This window comes from Apteryx mantelli, chromosome 7 (genome assembly GCF_036417845.1).
Source record: "Apteryx mantelli isolate bAptMan1 chromosome 7, bAptMan1.hap1, whole genome shotgun sequence".
In the NCBI taxonomy this organism is placed as follows: Eukaryota; Metazoa; Chordata; class Aves; order Apterygiformes; family Apterygidae; genus Apteryx; species Apteryx mantelli.
Window position 1 is genome coordinate 22,196,116 of NC_089984.1, and position 16,316 is coordinate 22,212,431.

At 62.5% G+C, this 16,316-nt stretch overlaps 2 protein-coding genes across 4 annotated transcripts in view; one reads left to right on the forward strand and one right to left on the reverse strand.

The window, feature by feature from the left end:
* The first annotated feature begins 974 nt into the window (after positions 1-974).
* Positions 975-11,506, forward strand: NFKB2 (nuclear factor kappa B subunit 2). 3 transcript variants are annotated; one of them, XM_067299970.1, is made up of 24 exons: positions 975-1,046; positions 1,987-2,185; positions 3,071-3,187; positions 3,611-3,689; positions 4,147-4,187; positions 4,346-4,444; positions 4,742-4,893; positions 5,809-5,915; positions 6,146-6,304; positions 6,739-6,843; positions 7,028-7,113; positions 7,240-7,378; positions 7,495-7,614; positions 7,727-7,909; positions 8,116-8,257; positions 8,472-8,586; positions 8,826-9,033; positions 9,142-9,311; positions 9,535-9,637; positions 9,888-10,120; positions 10,465-10,534; positions 10,663-10,835; positions 10,919-11,030; positions 11,144-11,506. In XM_067299970.1, exons 2-24 carry the CDS (start codon positions 2,141-2,143, stop codon positions 11,269-11,271), a joined length of 2,886 nt encoding a protein of 961 aa, XP_067156071.1. In that variant the 5' UTR covers positions 975-1,046; positions 1,987-2,140; the 3' UTR covers positions 11,272-11,506. The 3 variants fall into 3 exon arrangements, with proteins under 3 accessions (XP_067156071.1, XP_067156072.1, XP_067156073.1); XM_067299971.1 differs by having other exon boundaries at positions 3,143-3,187; XM_067299972.1 differs by lacking the exon at positions 1,987-2,185 and having other exon boundaries at positions 976-1,046; positions 3,143-3,187.
* Positions 11,507-12,836: 1,330 nt separating this feature from the next.
* PSD (pleckstrin and Sec7 domain containing) overlaps positions 12,837-16,316 on the reverse strand; it is a 46,722-nt gene continuing 43,242 nt past the window's right edge. Inside the window, exons 14-17 of the mRNA XM_067299969.1 lie at positions 15,870-16,027; positions 15,303-15,447; positions 14,411-14,554; positions 12,837-13,905 (exon numbers count right to left, since the gene is read on the reverse strand). Coding sequence (XP_067156070.1) covers positions 13,666-13,905; positions 14,411-14,554; positions 15,303-15,447; positions 15,870-16,027 — 687 coding nt within the window. The 3' untranslated portion in view covers positions 12,837-13,665. The remainder of the gene's footprint in view (positions 13,906-14,410; positions 14,555-15,302; positions 15,448-15,869; positions 16,028-16,316) is intronic.

A 16,316-nucleotide genomic window follows, 5' to 3' on the forward strand; every position in this document is an offset into this window, starting at 1 on the left:
TCTGCTGGCCACACACTTGCCAGATGCTGTCTGGCCTCCTCGGATGGAGCAGGGCACAGAAAAAAAGGTCAGGAATTTAGGGCCGTAATTTGCAGGATTTAGCAGGCCCCTGGGGGTACAAAATGCGCATGGAGTACTATTTTAGAGGAGCAGCCAGCTGGATGGATGGAACATGTCAGCTGTACACCAGGGTGGTTCAGAGCTAGGTCTGCGCTCGTGCTGCCTCCCGCGTTTTTGGGGTGTCCTTTCTCGTGGCTGCTGAACATTCCTGCCGCAGATGCGTCTAGCAGGGGCGACGCTCCCCTCCTGCCTGCCGGGCATAAACTCTGCAAATCAGCCCGCCATCACTGGAGAAAAGAAAATAGCACCTGCATTACTAGGTCACATTCAAGGAGCTGCAGGCATGGAACAACAGCTTTAATCTGCTTTGCTTGCCAGTGGCTGGCCCTTAATTGAAGCAGTCTGGTTGGCACAGGGAGGCTGGCTCAGCAGCTCGCTGGGCCATCCAAGAAGGGGGCTGGGATGGTGTCATGCCCCAGCGCAAGGCACCAGTGCTGCTCAGGACAGTTTGTGGCAGTGGGGCTGGTGCTCTTTCCCCCACATTCTCGGCAGTGCCAGCGCTCAGCCCTGGAGGTGCCTTTCCTGACTCATAGGAAGGACTGAAGATGAAGAAGAAGCAGCCCAGCAAAGGCAGTGTGTGTGTGTGTGTGTGTGTGTGTGCGCGCGCGCGCACCTGGGGCTCCAGGCGAGATGCGCTGGGTACCAGCAGCCTAGGGGATGCTGCCCTGCACTGGATGCTGCCTTGCAGCCCATGGGCGGCAGGAGGGTGAGATAGGTTCCCTTCTGGATGTGCAGGGGATAAAAACTGAGTGTGTTACACTCCCAGGTGAAAACCAGGGTCTCCCTTCTGGTCCTGGGGGACTGAAGGGCAACACTGCTCTGCACAGGTGGCAGGACTTACCTTGAGAGCTGGTGTGAGGTTGCCGTGGGCTCTTCCAGGAACAAGGAAATCAGCGATGACCCTTCGGCTCTGCTCGATAAGCAAGGTGCGTTTCCTCTAGCACACGCCACGCAAGTGTGCATATGTAGGGGTAGAAAATTCCCAAGTGAGACACTGCTGCACATGCTGGGCAGAGGGCAGGAGCGACCCCATGACGTTCCTTAGTCACCCTGTTGCTGCAACGAGTGGAAGTGTCTGGGGCAGCAATGAGTGAGCTGTGAAAACCCCTCTAGGAGGGATGAGGCTGACTGCAGTGGAGAAGGGGGAGCTGTTTTGTTTGAGGGGCACAGTTGGTTCTTGAGCATCTCTGGGCTTGGACTACCCCTGAGCAGACCCTGAGGGTAGGGTTAGAGGTGGCTCCAGCACGCTGAGGGAAGGACGACGCTTGCCCCCCCTTCACCTCTCTGGGAAATCTGTCCTGATGGCTTAGGCAGTTGGCTGGTTGTGGCAAGTTGAGGATGCCCTGGCGGGGTCGGTTGGTGATTTTGGCTCCAGATGGCGTGACGCTGGCCAGTGTCGTGTTGTGCCTGTGCTCCCAGGCTTTTGGAAGCCCCTGCAGGGTCCATCCCATCGCTTTGCAACATTGGGTCCTCTGCCCTGGCCTCCCGTGTCCCCTCTGCACCTGCAGGTCCCCTAGCCCCACTTCCCCAACCAAGCCCTGCCTTGGCTGCGTCTCGTGGACCGCTCGGAGAGGGGCTGCCGCAGTCTGGCTGGGCTCGCACAGCAGGTGGGGAAAGGCTCAGGCCTGGGGCCGCAGGGCAGCCCCTTTGGAGGTTGTGAGAGGCTGGAAAATCTCCTTGAAAAGACTCTTTTGCTCTTCTCAGCTTCTGAAGAATATGAGTCACGGGCTGAACAATCCCCTTCCTTCCCCTGTGCTCCCACACACCCAAAATCCCCTGAGTGGGACCTGCAGCAACACTGATTCAGAAATTCATGGTATGAGGGCACTGCGAAGTCAGATGCATATTTCTTTTTCCATTGCTTAGCGATGAGGAGGAATGTAGAGGAAGAGAGAGCGTGCCCAGACGCTCTGCTCTGATCCAGCCCCTTTGCTAGAAGTCTCCGGCGGCTTCCTTCTGGCGGGCAGCCCCTGACCCCGGCGGGACCCCCCGTCTGCGGGAGCTGCCGGTCCCAGCTGAGATGCTGGGGCTGGACGGGTTGTTGAGACCAGCCTCTTCCTCGCCGGTGAGTAGGCGGGTGCGGAGGGCGGCAGGCGGAGGAGCGCAGGGGAAGCTGTCTGTGGCGCTGGCAGCGCGTTTCGCGGGGTCGGGTGGGGGCCTGCGGCGCCGGGGTGGCGGGACGCGCCCCTGCTGGGGTCCCGGGGGCTGCGACTCCAGCTCCGAAAGCGGGCGCCTCCTCGGGGAAGGAGGGAAGGGGAAGGCGGTCGGCAGACGCCCCTCTCACGCCACCCCCGTGGAGGGGATGCCGGGGCCCCCGTGTAAGCGGGCGCGCGGGAGCCGGGAGAGCGGCGAGGGGGCCGCACCCCGAGGCGGGGGCCGCACCCCGAGGCGGGGGGGGGCCGCCCGCCCGGCGCCTGCCTCCCCTCGCCGGAGGGCTGGCCGGGGGGGACGCGCGGGGCCGGGCGGTTTCGGGGCGGGCGGCGGGGCAAACCCCGGCGGGCTCTCCAGCGGGCTGGGGCGCTCGCCGGCCGCGGGGAGCGCCGGGGGCCGCTGTGCCGCGGAGGCGACTCCTCGGCCGGGATTTCCACCCGCCGGGCCCGGCCTCCCCGGCGCTGAGTGATTGCGAGCCTCGGGCACCGCGCCGCGCCCGAAAACTCCCTCGGCCTTTCGGAAGGGGAGGAAACGGTTTGCATAGCGCCCCCGCGCCCCGCCGCCTCCCGCCGCGCTGCCGGCGGCCGCAGCTGCCCCGCTCCGCGCCGGGCCGCCCCGCTCCGCTCCGCGCCGGGGGCGCCGTCGGGGCGGGAGCGCTGCAGCGCCGCGGGCCGGGCTGCGCGGGGCCCCGGGTCGGGCCGGGTCGGGCCGGGCCGCGGCGGCGCACGGCGGGGCGGGGCGGTGCACGGCGGGCGGTGACGCGCGGGCCCGTCATTTCCCGGCTCCGCGGGGTTTCTAGGGACTTTCCGGAGCGGCGGGGCCTTTCCTGCCGCCGCCGGCGGCCCCGCTCAGCGCCGCGCTCTCCCCGCAGGCCGCCGGCCGGCCCCGCGCCGACATGGACGAGCCCTACCAGCCCGTGAGTGCGGGGCGCCCCCCGGGCGGCAGGTTGGGGGGTCTGTGCCCGCCCCCCGGGTGGGACGTGGGGGTCTGTGTGCGCCCCTGGGGGGCGGGATATGGGGGTCTGGGCCTGCCCCTTGGAGGTGGTGGACGGGGGGCATCTGTGCCTGCCCCGGGGGGCGGGACACGGGGGTCTGTGCCTGTCCCTGGGGGGTGGGATATGGGGGGTCTGTGTGTGCTCCTAGGGGGTGGGACATGGGGGGTCTGTGCCTGTCCTTGGGGGATAGGACATGGGGGTCTGTGTGTGCTCCTAGGGGGTGGCAGATGGGGGTCTGTGCCTGTTCCTGGGGGGCGGGAGATGGGGCGTCTGTGCCTGCCCCCCAGGGCGCTGGGGGTCCCGGCCCCAGCGGCTCTCACGCTCAGCTTCTCCCCTGTCCCCCAGTGCCTGGACGGGATCGACTATGACGACTTCAATTTCAGCTCCCACATGATGGAGCAGAAGGAGCCCCTGATGGAGACAGGTAAGGGCCCCGGGGGGGTGCCTCCGCCGGGGGTCCCCAGCTCCAGCGGGGTTTCCCGGCAGGCTGACTCACGCCCCGCGGTTCCCCGCAGTGCCGCAGGCCTGCGTCCCCGTGTCCTGGCTGGGAATCCCTGCCCCGGGCTGCCCGGGCAGGGGCTGTCCTGGCCCCACTGCTCAGTCTCCTGGGAACTCGTGGTCGGGCTGAGACGCGTCCCCCGGGGCTCCCCGCTCTCCTTGTGCCAGAGCGTTGTCTGGCCTTTCCTCCTCAGCCCACGGCTCCGGCGGCTGCTCCCAGATGGGCTCTTACGGCACAGGGGCTGGGGGGTCCTGCCGTGGGCCTGAGGTCCCCGCATGGGCCAGGCAGGGTCCCTTCACCTTCAGCATCGTCCCCACACCTCCAGCATCGTTACTGGGTAATCCTGTGTTTCTCACTGGTGTCTCTCCTCTCTGTCCTCCAGCGGAAGGTCCCTACCTTGTCATCATCGAGCAGCCAAAGCAGGTAAGGACATCACCCAGGTAAGGGCAGGCGTAGCTGTCACCTGCTGCGCTCGCAGCATTGGATGTGGGCTCTGCCCCCCCGGACCCGGCGCCCCGTAGCACTGGCCGAAGGGGCCGTGGGGACTGGCGGCGGGCTGACCCCCTGCTCTGCCTCCGCAGCGTGGTTTCCGGTTTCGGTACGGCTGCGAAGGCCCTTCGCACGGGGGGCTGCCAGGAGCATCCAGCGAGAAGGGGCGCAAGACGTATCCCACTGTGAAGGTGAGAGCTGCTCTGGGGAGGAGACGGGGCAGCGGTTTTGGCTGGCCTGCGCAGGCAGTGACAGCCGGGGGGGAGTGCCTTGGAAGAAGAATGTGATCTGTATATTAAAAAGCCCTGTACATTTTGTGGTGCTTAGGGAACTGGAGGGTTGCAGTAGAAGCTGTGGCTACCATGGGGAGGGAGTAGCAGGGGTTTTCGGAGAGTCCTGTGGGCTCTGCAGTGTCCTGCCTTTGCTGGCTGGCTGCTGCCCCAGCACAGGGGTGTTGTGCCTTCCTTTCATCTCCCTTCTCCCTGCAGATCTGCAACTACACAGGGATGGCCCGGATCGAGGTGGACCTGGTGACCCACAGCGACCCTCCGCGGGTGCATGCCCACAGCCTGGTGGGCAAGCAGTGCAATGAGGCCGGCAACTGCATTATGACTGTGGGACCCAAGGACATGACTGCTCAGTACGTGCAAGGGAGACCTAGGGTTGGGGCTGGCAGGGTGCTCTCTGTTGGGTGCAGTGTGGATGGAGGCCTGCCTTGTGGCTATGGGTTGGGGAGGAGAGGGGGTTAATGTCTCCAGGAGCAGGGTTTGCTGGACTGTGGCAATGAGTATGTTTAGACAAGGTCATCAATACAACTTTGTCCCCTCAGTATTTTCCCTAGCTCTGGGTCCAGCACCCCCAGCTGTAAAAGCTTGTGCCTGTTTTGGGCTCCTGTCCTCAGGGTTGCAGCTCCTGCTGCAACCAGGAGCAGGCTCTGCTCCACCTTTGCAGAAAAACTTTGTAGCTAGCCTGTGTCTGCTGGGCTTATTCAGTAACCCCGGCAGAAGGCTCCCTGCATGGCCAGCTGCTGCGGCTGAGGCAGGCTCCTAGCTGGCTCCGGTGGCTTTGCGCCCAAAGGTGGCTGGCCCAGCAGCCCAATTTGAAAAAGAGGGTGCTTTCCCTCCGTCTCCTGCCAGAGTAGGGCAGGAGCTGCATGCTCATTACCAGTGCATATGAAGCTCCTTGTAGTTCTTGTAAATCCAGCCACCTGCTGGGGGGTGGCAAATGGCTCAGCCTGGTCCCATTTTCATCCCTGTGGCCCCCAGCCCTCCTGGTTCCCCCCTATGGACTTGCCACCTGTGGGAGCCCAGCTCTCCCTTGAAGGCATTAGCTCTTTCCCAACATCAAGGACTTTCCTGGCTACTCTTTTCTGGACATTTTTCCCTCCCCACTGTGATTGCTCCTCTTTGCCTTGTGCATGTTAACCCCTTGCTGCTCGTGCTGCACCACTCTGTTTTGGCCAGTTCCATCCCAGCGCTCGGTAGCCCCTGTACCTCTGCGGCAGGCTGCTCCCCAGCCCTGGCTCCCTGAGATCACAGCAGACTTTTCTCCCCAGGTTCAACAACCTTGGCGTACTCCATGTCACCAAGAAGAATATGATGGAGATCATGAAGGAAAAATTGAAGCAGCAGAAGATGCGCAACAGGAGTCATCTGCTGACGGGTGAGGGCTGCCTGAGGGCTCAGCAGACTCAGTGATGGGGTGGCTGGGGAGGAGTGGGGCCCTGCTGCTGTGGGTTTCAGAGGAGCTTGTGGGGAGGTGAGGATACAGCTGGAGGGATGGGGTTGGCATGGAGCTGGTGTGTCAGTCTGGGGGAAGGGCTAGGGGACTTGGAGCCCTTTCCCCTCGCCTGACTCGACTGTAAGGCCAGCATCTCCCTCTGCCCTGGGCAGAAGCTGAGCTGCGTGAGATTGAGCTGGAGGCGAAGGAGCTGAAGAAGGTGATGGACTTGAGCATTGTGCGGTTGCGCTTCACTGCCTACCTTCGCGACAGCAGCGGGAACTTCACGCTGGCCCTCCAGCCTGTCATCTCGGACCCCATCCATGACAGCAGTGAGTGCAGGGCCAGATCCTGCTTGATGGGGGACAGGTTGGAAACTGTTCTGGGAGACACTGGAAGAGCCTCTCTCGCCTGCCTAGGTGCTGTCCTGGGCTCTCCCAGCCTGGTCCTTGCTCAGCCCTGGCTCTCTGCCCTCACCAGTGCCCAGGGACAGCAAAGGTGTTGGACTGGGGGGGTTCCCATGACGCAGCCTTGGAGACTGTTGGATGTGGCTCTTTGTCACGTGCCCCGGGGGTCTGGACGTGCTCACCCCTGCTGGGTGTCTCCCTGAGCATGTTAAGGGGTGAATAGACTCTGGCCAGTTGGTGCCAATACCCGGGCTCCCCACAGTACAGTGGGCAGGCAGGGAGGGGACAGGGCAGGATGGGGTAAGGAGCTCACGGACACGCTCTGGCACAGGGGCTCTAAATGCTTCTTCACTCTGCAGAGTCCCCAGGAGCTTCCAACCTGAAGATTTCACGGATGGATAAGACGGCAGGCTCAGTGCGGGGAGGGGACGAGGTCTACTTGCTGTGTGATAAAGTTCAGAAAGGTAAAAGGCGTTCGCTCCTGCAGAAAAACCTTCTGGAGGGGTTGCAGCAGAGGGTATATGTGTCCGAGGGCATCAAGGCAGCTGGCCATTCAGTCGGAGGGGCCGTAGCGTCAGGGGGCTGTGCCCGCTGAGCCCGGGCTGGGGCAGTGAGACAGGCTGTGCCAGGCTCCCCTTTTCTCCCCAGATGACATCGAGGTGCGTTTCTATGAGGACGACGAGAACGGCTGGCAAGCCTTTGGGGACTTCTCCCCCACGGACGTGCACAAGCAGGTACAGGGGAGACTGGGGGTGGCCTGCCGTGCCTGTAGGCAGGTGGGTGCCCCGTGGGGTTGGGGAGCACATATCCCTGGCTCCGAGGAGCAGTGGGGGTCTGATGTCCGTCTGTCCTGCCCGCAGTATGCCATCGTCTTCCGCACACCCCCGTACCACAAGCCCAAGATCGACCGCCCCGTCACAGTCTTCCTACAGCTGAAGCGGAAGCGAGGGGGTGATGTGAGTGACTCCAAACAGTTCACCTACTACCCCGTGGTGGAAGGTGAGTGGGTCTCAGACCTGGGTGCTTCTGGCTGCCGAGATGGGGCTGGCCTGCTCCCCCTGCCTCCCTGGCGGTCTGGCCTGTCCCTGAACGTCTGCCTGTGTCTCTCCTTACAGATAAGGAGGAAGTGGAGAGGAAGCGCAAGAAAGTCCTGCCCCAGTTTCCCCAGCACTTTGGCGGGGGCTCACACATGGGGGGCGCTGGCGGGGGCGCTGGGGGCTTTGGTTCTGGCGGAGGTGAGTCAGGCTGTCTTTTTCCCCCTCCTGCACCCCGTTCTGTCTGCCGCAGCCTGGCCATGGGGATCTACCTGCTTGCCTCTGTCCTCACCCATTGCGTCTTGGTCTGCAGGCGGGAACCTCAGCTACCCCTACTCGCCCGGCCTGGCGTACAATAACATCTATTCGTCTGGCCCACACCCTGTCGGGGGCTACCAGGGCGGCGTGCAGATGAAGGCCCCCAGCACAGATGGGGATGGGGGCGACAGGCAGGTGCCCACGGAGAGCACGTACTGCCAGGAGCTGCAGAAACACGGTACAAGGCGGCTGGGGCTGAGCGAGGGTTGGGAAGCGTCACTCGGGGGTGGAGGGAGTCCCCGGAGAGGCAGCCAGCGGCTGTGCGTGACCCAGGCTCAGGACCCTGGCTGGGTGCCGCTCTTCTCCCTGCCCTGGGATGCAAGAGGGTGGATGGGGCTCTCGCTGCTGCTGCTGCCAGAGCTGATGCCCTTCTTCGCCTTCCAGCCCAGATCTGTCACCTGTGGATGCTGGCACTGGCCCGTCGCAACGCCCATGCCCTGCTCGACTACTCTGTCACTGCTGACCCCCGCATGCTGCTGGCAGTCCAGAGGCACCTGGCTGCCTCGCAGGATGAGAACGGAGACACGTGAGTGTGCAGAGCCATGGGCATGAGGATGGGCAGGGTGGGAGAGTGCTTGAACCCTGCTGGCTCCCTCAGAGCCCTGCTCCATAAGGCAGGGACAACACTGCAGGGACTTTGTGGGATTGGGGGGGGAGGGGTCCATCATGAACAGGAGCATGTGGGGAGGATCTAGAGAGATGTGGAGCTGAGACAAGGGCTGTCTCCTCTCTTTCCCCAGGCCTTTGCACCTTGCTATTATCCACGAGCAGACAGCTGTGATCAAGCAGCTGATTGAGGTTGTTGTTAGCATCCCCAACCAGCAGATCATCAATGTCACCAACAACCTGCAGCAGGTACAGTTCTCCCAGGGCAGCCCATTGCCATGGAGAAGGACTGGAGGGACTATCCTCTACCTGGGGGTCACTCCTGTTCCCGAATCCTGGGGGTTGGGGTCTCCTGCTTAGGCCCTGTGTGAAAGGCATAGGGAGACAGCAGGGCTGAGCACAGTGGGTCCATGGTGGCAAAGAGAATGGTGCTGTGGGACTCAGCTTCTCCTGCAAGTGCTCATGATGGTGGTGGTGTTGTCCTGCAGACGCCGCTGCACCTGGCAGTCATCACCAAGCAGCCCCAGGTGGTCCAGCTCCTGCTGCAAGCCCATGCTGACCCCACCTTGCTGGACCGCTATGGCAATTCCCTGCTGCACCTGGCACTGCAGGCTGGCGATGAAGAGATGCTGAGGACACTGCTGGCCCATCTGGGCTCGGCTGCCCCTTATCTGCTCCGTCTGCCTAATTTCCATGGTAAGCGAAGCTGGGAGGCAAGCCCAAAGGGGCAGGGACCTGGCAGGGTGGGGAGTGGTGCTGTTGAGGGCTTGGCTGGAGGCCACTGAGCCTCTCTCCCTTTTGCAGGCCTCCTACCTGTGCACCTGGCCGTGAAAGCAAAGAGTTTGGCCTGCCTGGACCTGCTGGTCAGGAAGGGAGCAGACGTCAATGCTGTGGAGAGGCAGGGTGGGAGGACCCCGCTGCACCTGGCTGTGGAGATGGAGAACCTGAACATGGCCACCCACCTGGTGAAGAAGGTATGGGGGGGTGGGCCCAGCCTCCTCTCTCTGGGGTTGATGGCTGTGGGAGAGGATAGGCCTGAAGCACAGTGAAAGAGGGGGGCAGAGCCTCTGCTGGCCCTGGGGGAGGTCCCCTGTGCTCAGGGCTGGTGGAGACTCTGGTCTAAGGGGTGAGGAGTCTAAGGAGTGGGGGGTAGCACCAGAGTGGCCCACCCTCATGGCCTCGTGCATTTCTTTGTAGCTGGGAGCAGATGTGAGCAGCCGGACCTTTGCTGGGAACACCCCCCTGCACCTGGCTGCTGGCCTGGGCTCCCCCACCCTCACCAAGCTGCTCCTCAAAGCGGGTAAGGTGCTGCCCTGCCTCCCCAAGCGCTGCTGCAGGGCGCCCCGCTGCCCCGGCTGAGCCCTGGCCTTTGGGGGGCACAGGGCAGGGGCCGTGCCTGCCCCGACGATGCTGTGGGACTGAATGACGCAGGCAGTGTGGGGAGCTTACCAGCCGTACCGGGAGCCCCACGTCCTGGGCTCACAGCCCTGGGCAGGCGGGTGCAGGCCCGGTGTGCCCTTTGGTGGGCTCAGTGCACCCTGTCCCAGCAGGGGCGGATGTGTTGTGCGAGAATGACGAGCCGGTGAGCCCATCGTCATCGGAAGCGAGCAGCGACACAGATGCTGACCCCGAGGAGCAAGAGCTGGGCATGGAGCTGGAGGAGCCGACCCCCAGCGCGGAGCACAGCTCAGACCCCGATCCCACCACCGAACGGGTGTGTGGGGAGACAAGGCCCAGGCAGCGCCGGTGCCACACACCGTTGGACCTCACTCGGAGCCAGAAGGTGCGGGGTGTGAGGGGTCAAACCACATGGGACCTCAGACTGAGCATTTTGGGGCGGGCTATAGCATGGACAGAGGGCAGAGCTCCAGGAGATCCTCTTGCAAGGATGGCTGGGGGCAAACCAGGCCTGTCTTTTGCCAGGGAGCTGGAGCCAACCTGGCCTAGACCTGTCTCTTCCTGTGTCCCGGGGAGGGCTGTGGTGCGGCGGCTGTGTGTGGCAGTGGGACGTGTTGGCCTGTGCTGCCGTTCCAGCATGCTGCTGCACCAATTTGGCAGGGGCTGGAGCAGTAGCCAGACTGGGGTGACCTCTGTGTTGGAGGATGTTCATGTGCATCTGTCTTGCAGGTGCGGGAAATCTTGCTGCAGGCCTCGCAGCAGAGCCCCGAGTGCGAGCTGCCGGCCACCCCCCAGCCAGGTGAGCAGGGCCCTCTGCCCGTGCTGCCGGTCGCCCCGGGCGAGTGTGCTGTGCCAAGGCAGGGCAGGACCCCCCTCCTGCCAGCGGGTGACGGAGCAGCGTATGATGGAGGTGTATTTCCCCTGCAGGGAATGTCCTGTCCCTAGACAGTGAAACACTGCAGGGCTTGGAGCAGTTGTTGAACCAGGACTGCAGTGGTTCGGACTGGACCGAACTGGCCAAGAGACTGGGGTTGTGCAGCTTGGTGGAGACCTACAAGGACACAGCTTCACCCAGCATCAGCCTTCTGCGCAGTTACGAGGTCAGTGCCTACCCTGAAGTGCCCCAGTCTGCCCCTTCCCTCTGCCCCACGGCCAGCTGTGCTCACTGCCCGTCTCGCTCCAGCTCGCAGGCGGCAGCCTGGGTGGGCTGCTGGAGGCACTGGACTCCATGGGGCTCCGCAAGGTTGTGAGGATGCTGCGCAAAACGGAGACGCTGGAGAAACTGCAAAGCACAGGTATGGGGGGGAGTGTGGGAATTGTGTGTGTGTGTGTGGGGGGGGGGGGGGGGTGGCCCTGCTGCCCAGCCCAGGCCTCTCCCTGCTGACAGCACCCTGCGCTTGCTTCGCAGAAATCAAGGAAGACAGTGCCTACGGGAGCCAGTCGGTGGAAGAGGAGCAGCCGCCCGCCCTGGCCCTGAAGCCGTGCCCGGCGCCCGCGGCCGAGCTGCCGCCCAGCCAGCAGCAGCAGGTGCACTGAGCTGCGCGGGAGCCCGGCCGAGACTCGCCGCACGGAGCACGGGGCGCCCGTGGGGGCCCCGCAGCTCCTATGCAAGTGCCTTCTGGACTTGGGGCCTTCCCTGCAGCCCGCTGCCTGGACTTTGGGGGGACAGGGTGCAGCCTGCTAGGCTGCTGCTGGCCCTGGGCCCTGGCCCTACTCTGCTCTTATTTAATGGTCCCTCTTCTGGTGAATAAAGGGGGACAGGTCCCATTAACCTTTGCCATCTGTGTCTCTGGCCTCTGCCTTGATGGGGCAAGGCTTGCGGCAGGGCACTAACCAAGTAGTACCAAACAGTGCCTTAGTTTCCCCTGCTGTGTGGGGCCCTGTTCTCTGGCAGAGAGGTGGCTGCCACTGTGTCCTCCTCAGCATCCCATGGTGCCTGGGGTGACAGCTGGGGGCCAGGGCTGTGCTCAGCCCAAGGTCTCTTCTGGGGCATGGTGGGGGAAAAGCCACAGCTCACACAAGAACTGAAGAGCAAGTTTTTACTTCAGTAACTGACAGAAGAAGCTGTACAAAGGTTTTTCTCCCTGCCCCAAGCCACCTGGGGCAAGGGTGGATTTTTTTTTTTTTTTCTTCTCTTTTTTTTTGCAATAGACTCAGAAGAGCAGAATAAAAAGTTTGACACATTCGCAAAGTCAGTGCTGAAACCAGCCAAGTCCCTGGCAGCCAAGAACGGTGCGTGTTTACAGCCCCCCTCCCCAGCCCTTCTGCTGTTCCTGGTCACTGGACCCCTCTGCATGCACCCTCAGTGCTCCTGCTGTCATGGCTTAAACACCAGTGCTGCAGGACGGCTGCCCATCGTCCCTCGGGACCAGCATCCCTGCTGCCAGTACACAGGAGCGCCTCTTGCCTGCCTCAGGGTGGTCCCCGCTTTTGGGGCAGTGTCGGCTGCACCAGCCGCCTGCTTACCTTGGAGAAGATGGATCACGCTGCAGAGGAATGGGCTCTGGCCACCCCTTCTCCTTCTCTAGCACAAGGACTTGACACCTCTGCCTGCGTCTGAGCTTTGGGCCATGCTGCTGGCTGCGTGGGGACTTGCCAGCAGCCTCCGGGGCCCTTGCAATACCTTGGAGCAGCAGCACCAAAAGAAGGAAAGCCAGCTCCAGGCTCTGCCAGCCCTAGCGGGCAGGGCTGGGCCCCAAGTAAGTGTGCTTTCCTAGCAAACTGAGCCCTGCGTCAGAGGTTCATCTCCCAGGCAGCCTGAGAACTCGCTCTGTGCTCTCCCTCCCCACTGACTGCGTAACAATACTTACATGCTGCTGCCTAACCTGTCCGGGGCACTACGCTTGTGCCCAGGCAAAGCTGCTCGCGCAGCACCCGAGCGGCGCCCTGCCCCGGGCGTGCAGCCAGGAGCGCAGCCAGCGGTGCCCGTTGATGGTGCCGCGCGCCTCGGGCCAGGCACCACGCTCTCCTGCCGTGCCCACCAGGCTGGTCTCTCTCCACGAGGGTTGCTGGTGCAGGAGCCAGGAGAGGAGGGGGCCGGGCTCGCGCAGGCTGGTCAGGGTGCAGCAGTGCACGCAGGGCTTAGCTGGCTGCTGGGGGCGGGGGGGGGGCACCGTCTCCCCTGGAGTCCATGTAAAAACCATCCCCTTCCCCCCCCCTCCCCCCCAAGGGTGCAGTGTCTACAGGAAATGGCTGGGTTTGTTTTGTGGTGTTTTTTTACAGTTCCCCAAAAGCATCAAAATTACCCCCCCCCCCCCACCAAACTCCCTGGTGGTCAGCTCGATCTGGTACTAAAAAGTGCAAAATTGTATCACAAAAACTGTTCAAAAGTTGTAAGAAAGCAGCAGGTGTGGGAGCGGCTGGGGCAGCAGGCAGGGGGCCAGGCCCCTGTGGCCCTGGCGCAGCCTGGCCACCAGCCTTTGGGAAAGGGGACAGGGCCAGGGCTGGCCCCGACAGAGCGCAGCACCCGGCCGGCTTCTCTTCCCCCGGTTCGCTCCATCCCACATGGCACAGCGGAGCCTAGCTGGAGGAAATCAGCCCCTGGCTTTTTTACACTAAAGAATTTAGCCCAGTCGGTGGGTTTTGGATGTTTTCTCCTCCTCAGGGACGGGAGGGAATGAGGGGCCTGCAGCCCAGCACAGTTCAAGGGGGGAGAGGGTGTAAGTCTGACGGAGGCGACCCTATGGGCAGCTCCCACAGGCAAGGACTGGGAACAGTCCTGCTCTGCATCCCCCTCCAGCAAAGGGGCCTGGATGTGGCCGGAGGGTGCCACAGGCCTGGCTGGGGCCGGCAGCTGGTGAGTGCTGTCATGCCCTGCGGCGTGTGCCCAAGAAGGATGGACTCATGCAGGGTCTCAGCGGGCACTTGGTGTCCACCCCAGCACCTGGTGGCAGGAACGGAGCTGCAGTGTGGGCGGCTGATGCCCCGCACTTACGATTTCTGGGGATGGCTGGGGGGTTGGCGGCTGGCACGCTCCGAGACATTGCGTTTGACCTTGGTACCCACACTGGGGGGCTCCACGTTGAGGGAGGGGCTGGAGCGGGACTTTTTTAGGCCATCGTCCTCACTGCCCGCCGCATCAAAGAGCGTGGACTCAAACGCCGCCAGGTCCTCAGAGCCGGCCTTCAGCTTGGCCCGCAGCAGCATGGCGTAGGTACCGTAGCGGGATTTCTGGGGGCAAAGTGCAGCAAAGTGAGGGTTAGGGGAAGCAGGACCCTGCCCTTTTGGCTAGCACTCATTCCTGGGGGTGCCGGTGGCTCCTCCACCCCATCCTGGAGCATGGGAGCAGCACAAGGCCCTGCTCTCTCAGGCTCCCTATCACCCCTCACAGCAAGCTGCCAGCCCTGAGATATTCTCAGCACCTGCCATGCAGCCCCCAAATCCTGCAGGTCCCTTACCCCGACTGCGGCAGTACCAGGCACACCCCAGGGGTAGGCAGTGTTGCATCAGTGTGAGGCAGCTTGTCTTGTCTTCAGGGAGCTAGAACTGCTGGGGGTAGAAGCAGCCAGGCAGGAGACTGCACTTCAGCACCTCCAGCCAGCCAAGGGGGCCATGGATGCTCCCCGTCACTCAAAGCTAGCAAAGACCTTAGGGATGACTCTGCAGTGGCAGCAGCGTGTGGGTGTGCTGGGGCAGAGGATAGTGATGGTGGGCACCATGCATTCTCCCAGCTCACCTCAAACTCCAGGTACTCTTCCTTCTGCTTCAGCTCCTCATACTCCTTGCCCTTCACTTTCTTCTCTGGCAGTGAGGAGCGGTGCTCCACCAGCTCCGCTGACATCGTCTTGAACTTGGTCTCATGGCTCTTCACCTGCTCTTCCTGGGGAAGGGTAATACCATGTCAGTGCTCCTCCTGGGAGCAGTGCAGTAAGAACAAGCTGGAGCCTCTCCTAGATGCAGCCAGGAACTCAGTTACTGCTCCTGGTTGTTGTTGGTTTTTTTTTTTTTGTTTTGTTTTTAAATGAAAGTGGCAGGCAAAAGCACAGGCCCTTAGGGGAACTCTCCTCGTGCATCTTGGTGGGCTGGCTGCAGTCTTAAACCGAAGAATTTAATCTCCTCTAAAACTAGGCTATTTTTTTTCTAAGCCTTTCTGCTCTATGAATAACTAACTGCACTGGCATGAGTGAGAGCCTGCTAATTCCCCCTTCTGGTCTTCTTTCAAGGTCTTGGCTGTAGCAGGACCCTGCAGCAGGGAGTGCCATAGGTCCCCCCAGGAGGGCAGCAGGGAGAGCACTGTGGGACCTCAGGGTTTCTCCCTGGTCTGACTCCAGCTACTGTCCCTGCTTTGGTGGCTCTCGGCACCCTCTCCCCTTTGCCTGAGTGCAGAGGCAGCAGGGCTGTGGCACAGCGCAGGTCCCTCCACGGGCCCGGACCAGCATTTCTGCAGCCAGCAGCTGTGAGCTTTCCCCTGCTGCCACAAGATCCCCTCCTGAGCTTGGTGGGTCCTGCTGCAGCCTTCGCTGCCTCCAGCTCCCTCGGCTGCCTCCGTCCCCTAAGCACAGCCGGTTTCTCCCAGACCTCTCGCTCCTAGCTGAGACCCTGGCTCTTGCTACGGTGCAGTGGCCTACCTGGGACAGCCTGGTGCAAGAGCTGGGCAGCAGTGGGCGGCTGAACTTCTTCTGGGAGCCGATGGCTGCGGGGAAGGGGGGTGCAGAGAACATTGCTGCCACCACATTGATGCGTGTGATCCAGGAGTGCATCTGTTCAGGGTTCCTGCAGGGAAAGGCCAAAACACTAAGAGAAGGGCCCCAAACAGCAGTAGCCTCCCTGCCTATTTTCCCAGCCTCATGCCAACCCTGGAGCTTCAAAGCCAAATGGACTTGCCCTGTACTGGGACTCGTGGTCCCCATAGGCCTGGCTCTGCTCAGCCATGGCACCTGGGACCTCTGCACCCAGCAACTCACCAGCTCAAGCCACTGTGAGCTCATGAGAGGGAGGAGGAGATGAGCTGGGCAAATCACAGAGCTGACATTGGTCCCCCGTTTTCTCTAGAAAGGGCCAGGACAGGAGAAGCAACAGGGTGCTAAGCCCCTTCCCACCCACCTGTCCACAGTTTGATGAGCAAGGATCAGTGTGGTGGCTGTCCCCAGGGCCTCGTTGAGCCCCTCTTCCCCAGCAGCCCTGGGGCTACTCACTGTGCTTGGAAGAGGAAGACCCTCCAGTCAGCTGTCCTGAGGTAGAAGACATTGGGTCTCTTGCTGTAGTCGGACGCCCGCGTGGCAAGTGAGTGGTGGATGCTAATAGCGTTCTTCAGCTCCTCTTCTGCCAGCGCTTTCCCCGGCTTATACTCCTCCTGAAAGTCAGGGAGCATTTCGGGGGCCACCTTAGGGATGCACCTCACTGGGATTCAGCTCTACAAAGTCACCAAGACTGCAGGCAAGCACTCACACCAGCAGCTCTGCCAGCTATGAGGCTGTGAGCTCAGCTCCCACCAGGCTGCTGCACGGCTGGCAGGGATGAGGCTGCGCTGGCTGCCCTGCCCGTGCATTGCCACAGGCTTGCCTCCAGTCTTTGGGGCTGCTAGAGGAGGAGATGGCCTGTACAACTCAGGTCCCTGGGCTTGGTAACACGAAGACTGTGGC

Coding starts and splice junctions, on each gene's coding strand:
- NFKB2 (XM_067299970.1), top strand. CDS start 2,141: ATGCTGGGGCTGGACGGGTTGTTGAGACCAGCCTCTTCCTCGCCG. Junction 4,188..4,345: donor TCATCGAGCAGCCAAAGCAG/GTAAGGACATCA, acceptor CTGCCTCCGCAG/CGTGGTTTCCGGTTTCGGTA. Junction 6,305..6,738: donor GGACCCCATCCATGACAGCA/GTGAGTGCAGGG, acceptor TTCACTCTGCAG/AGTCCCCAGGAGCTTCCAAC.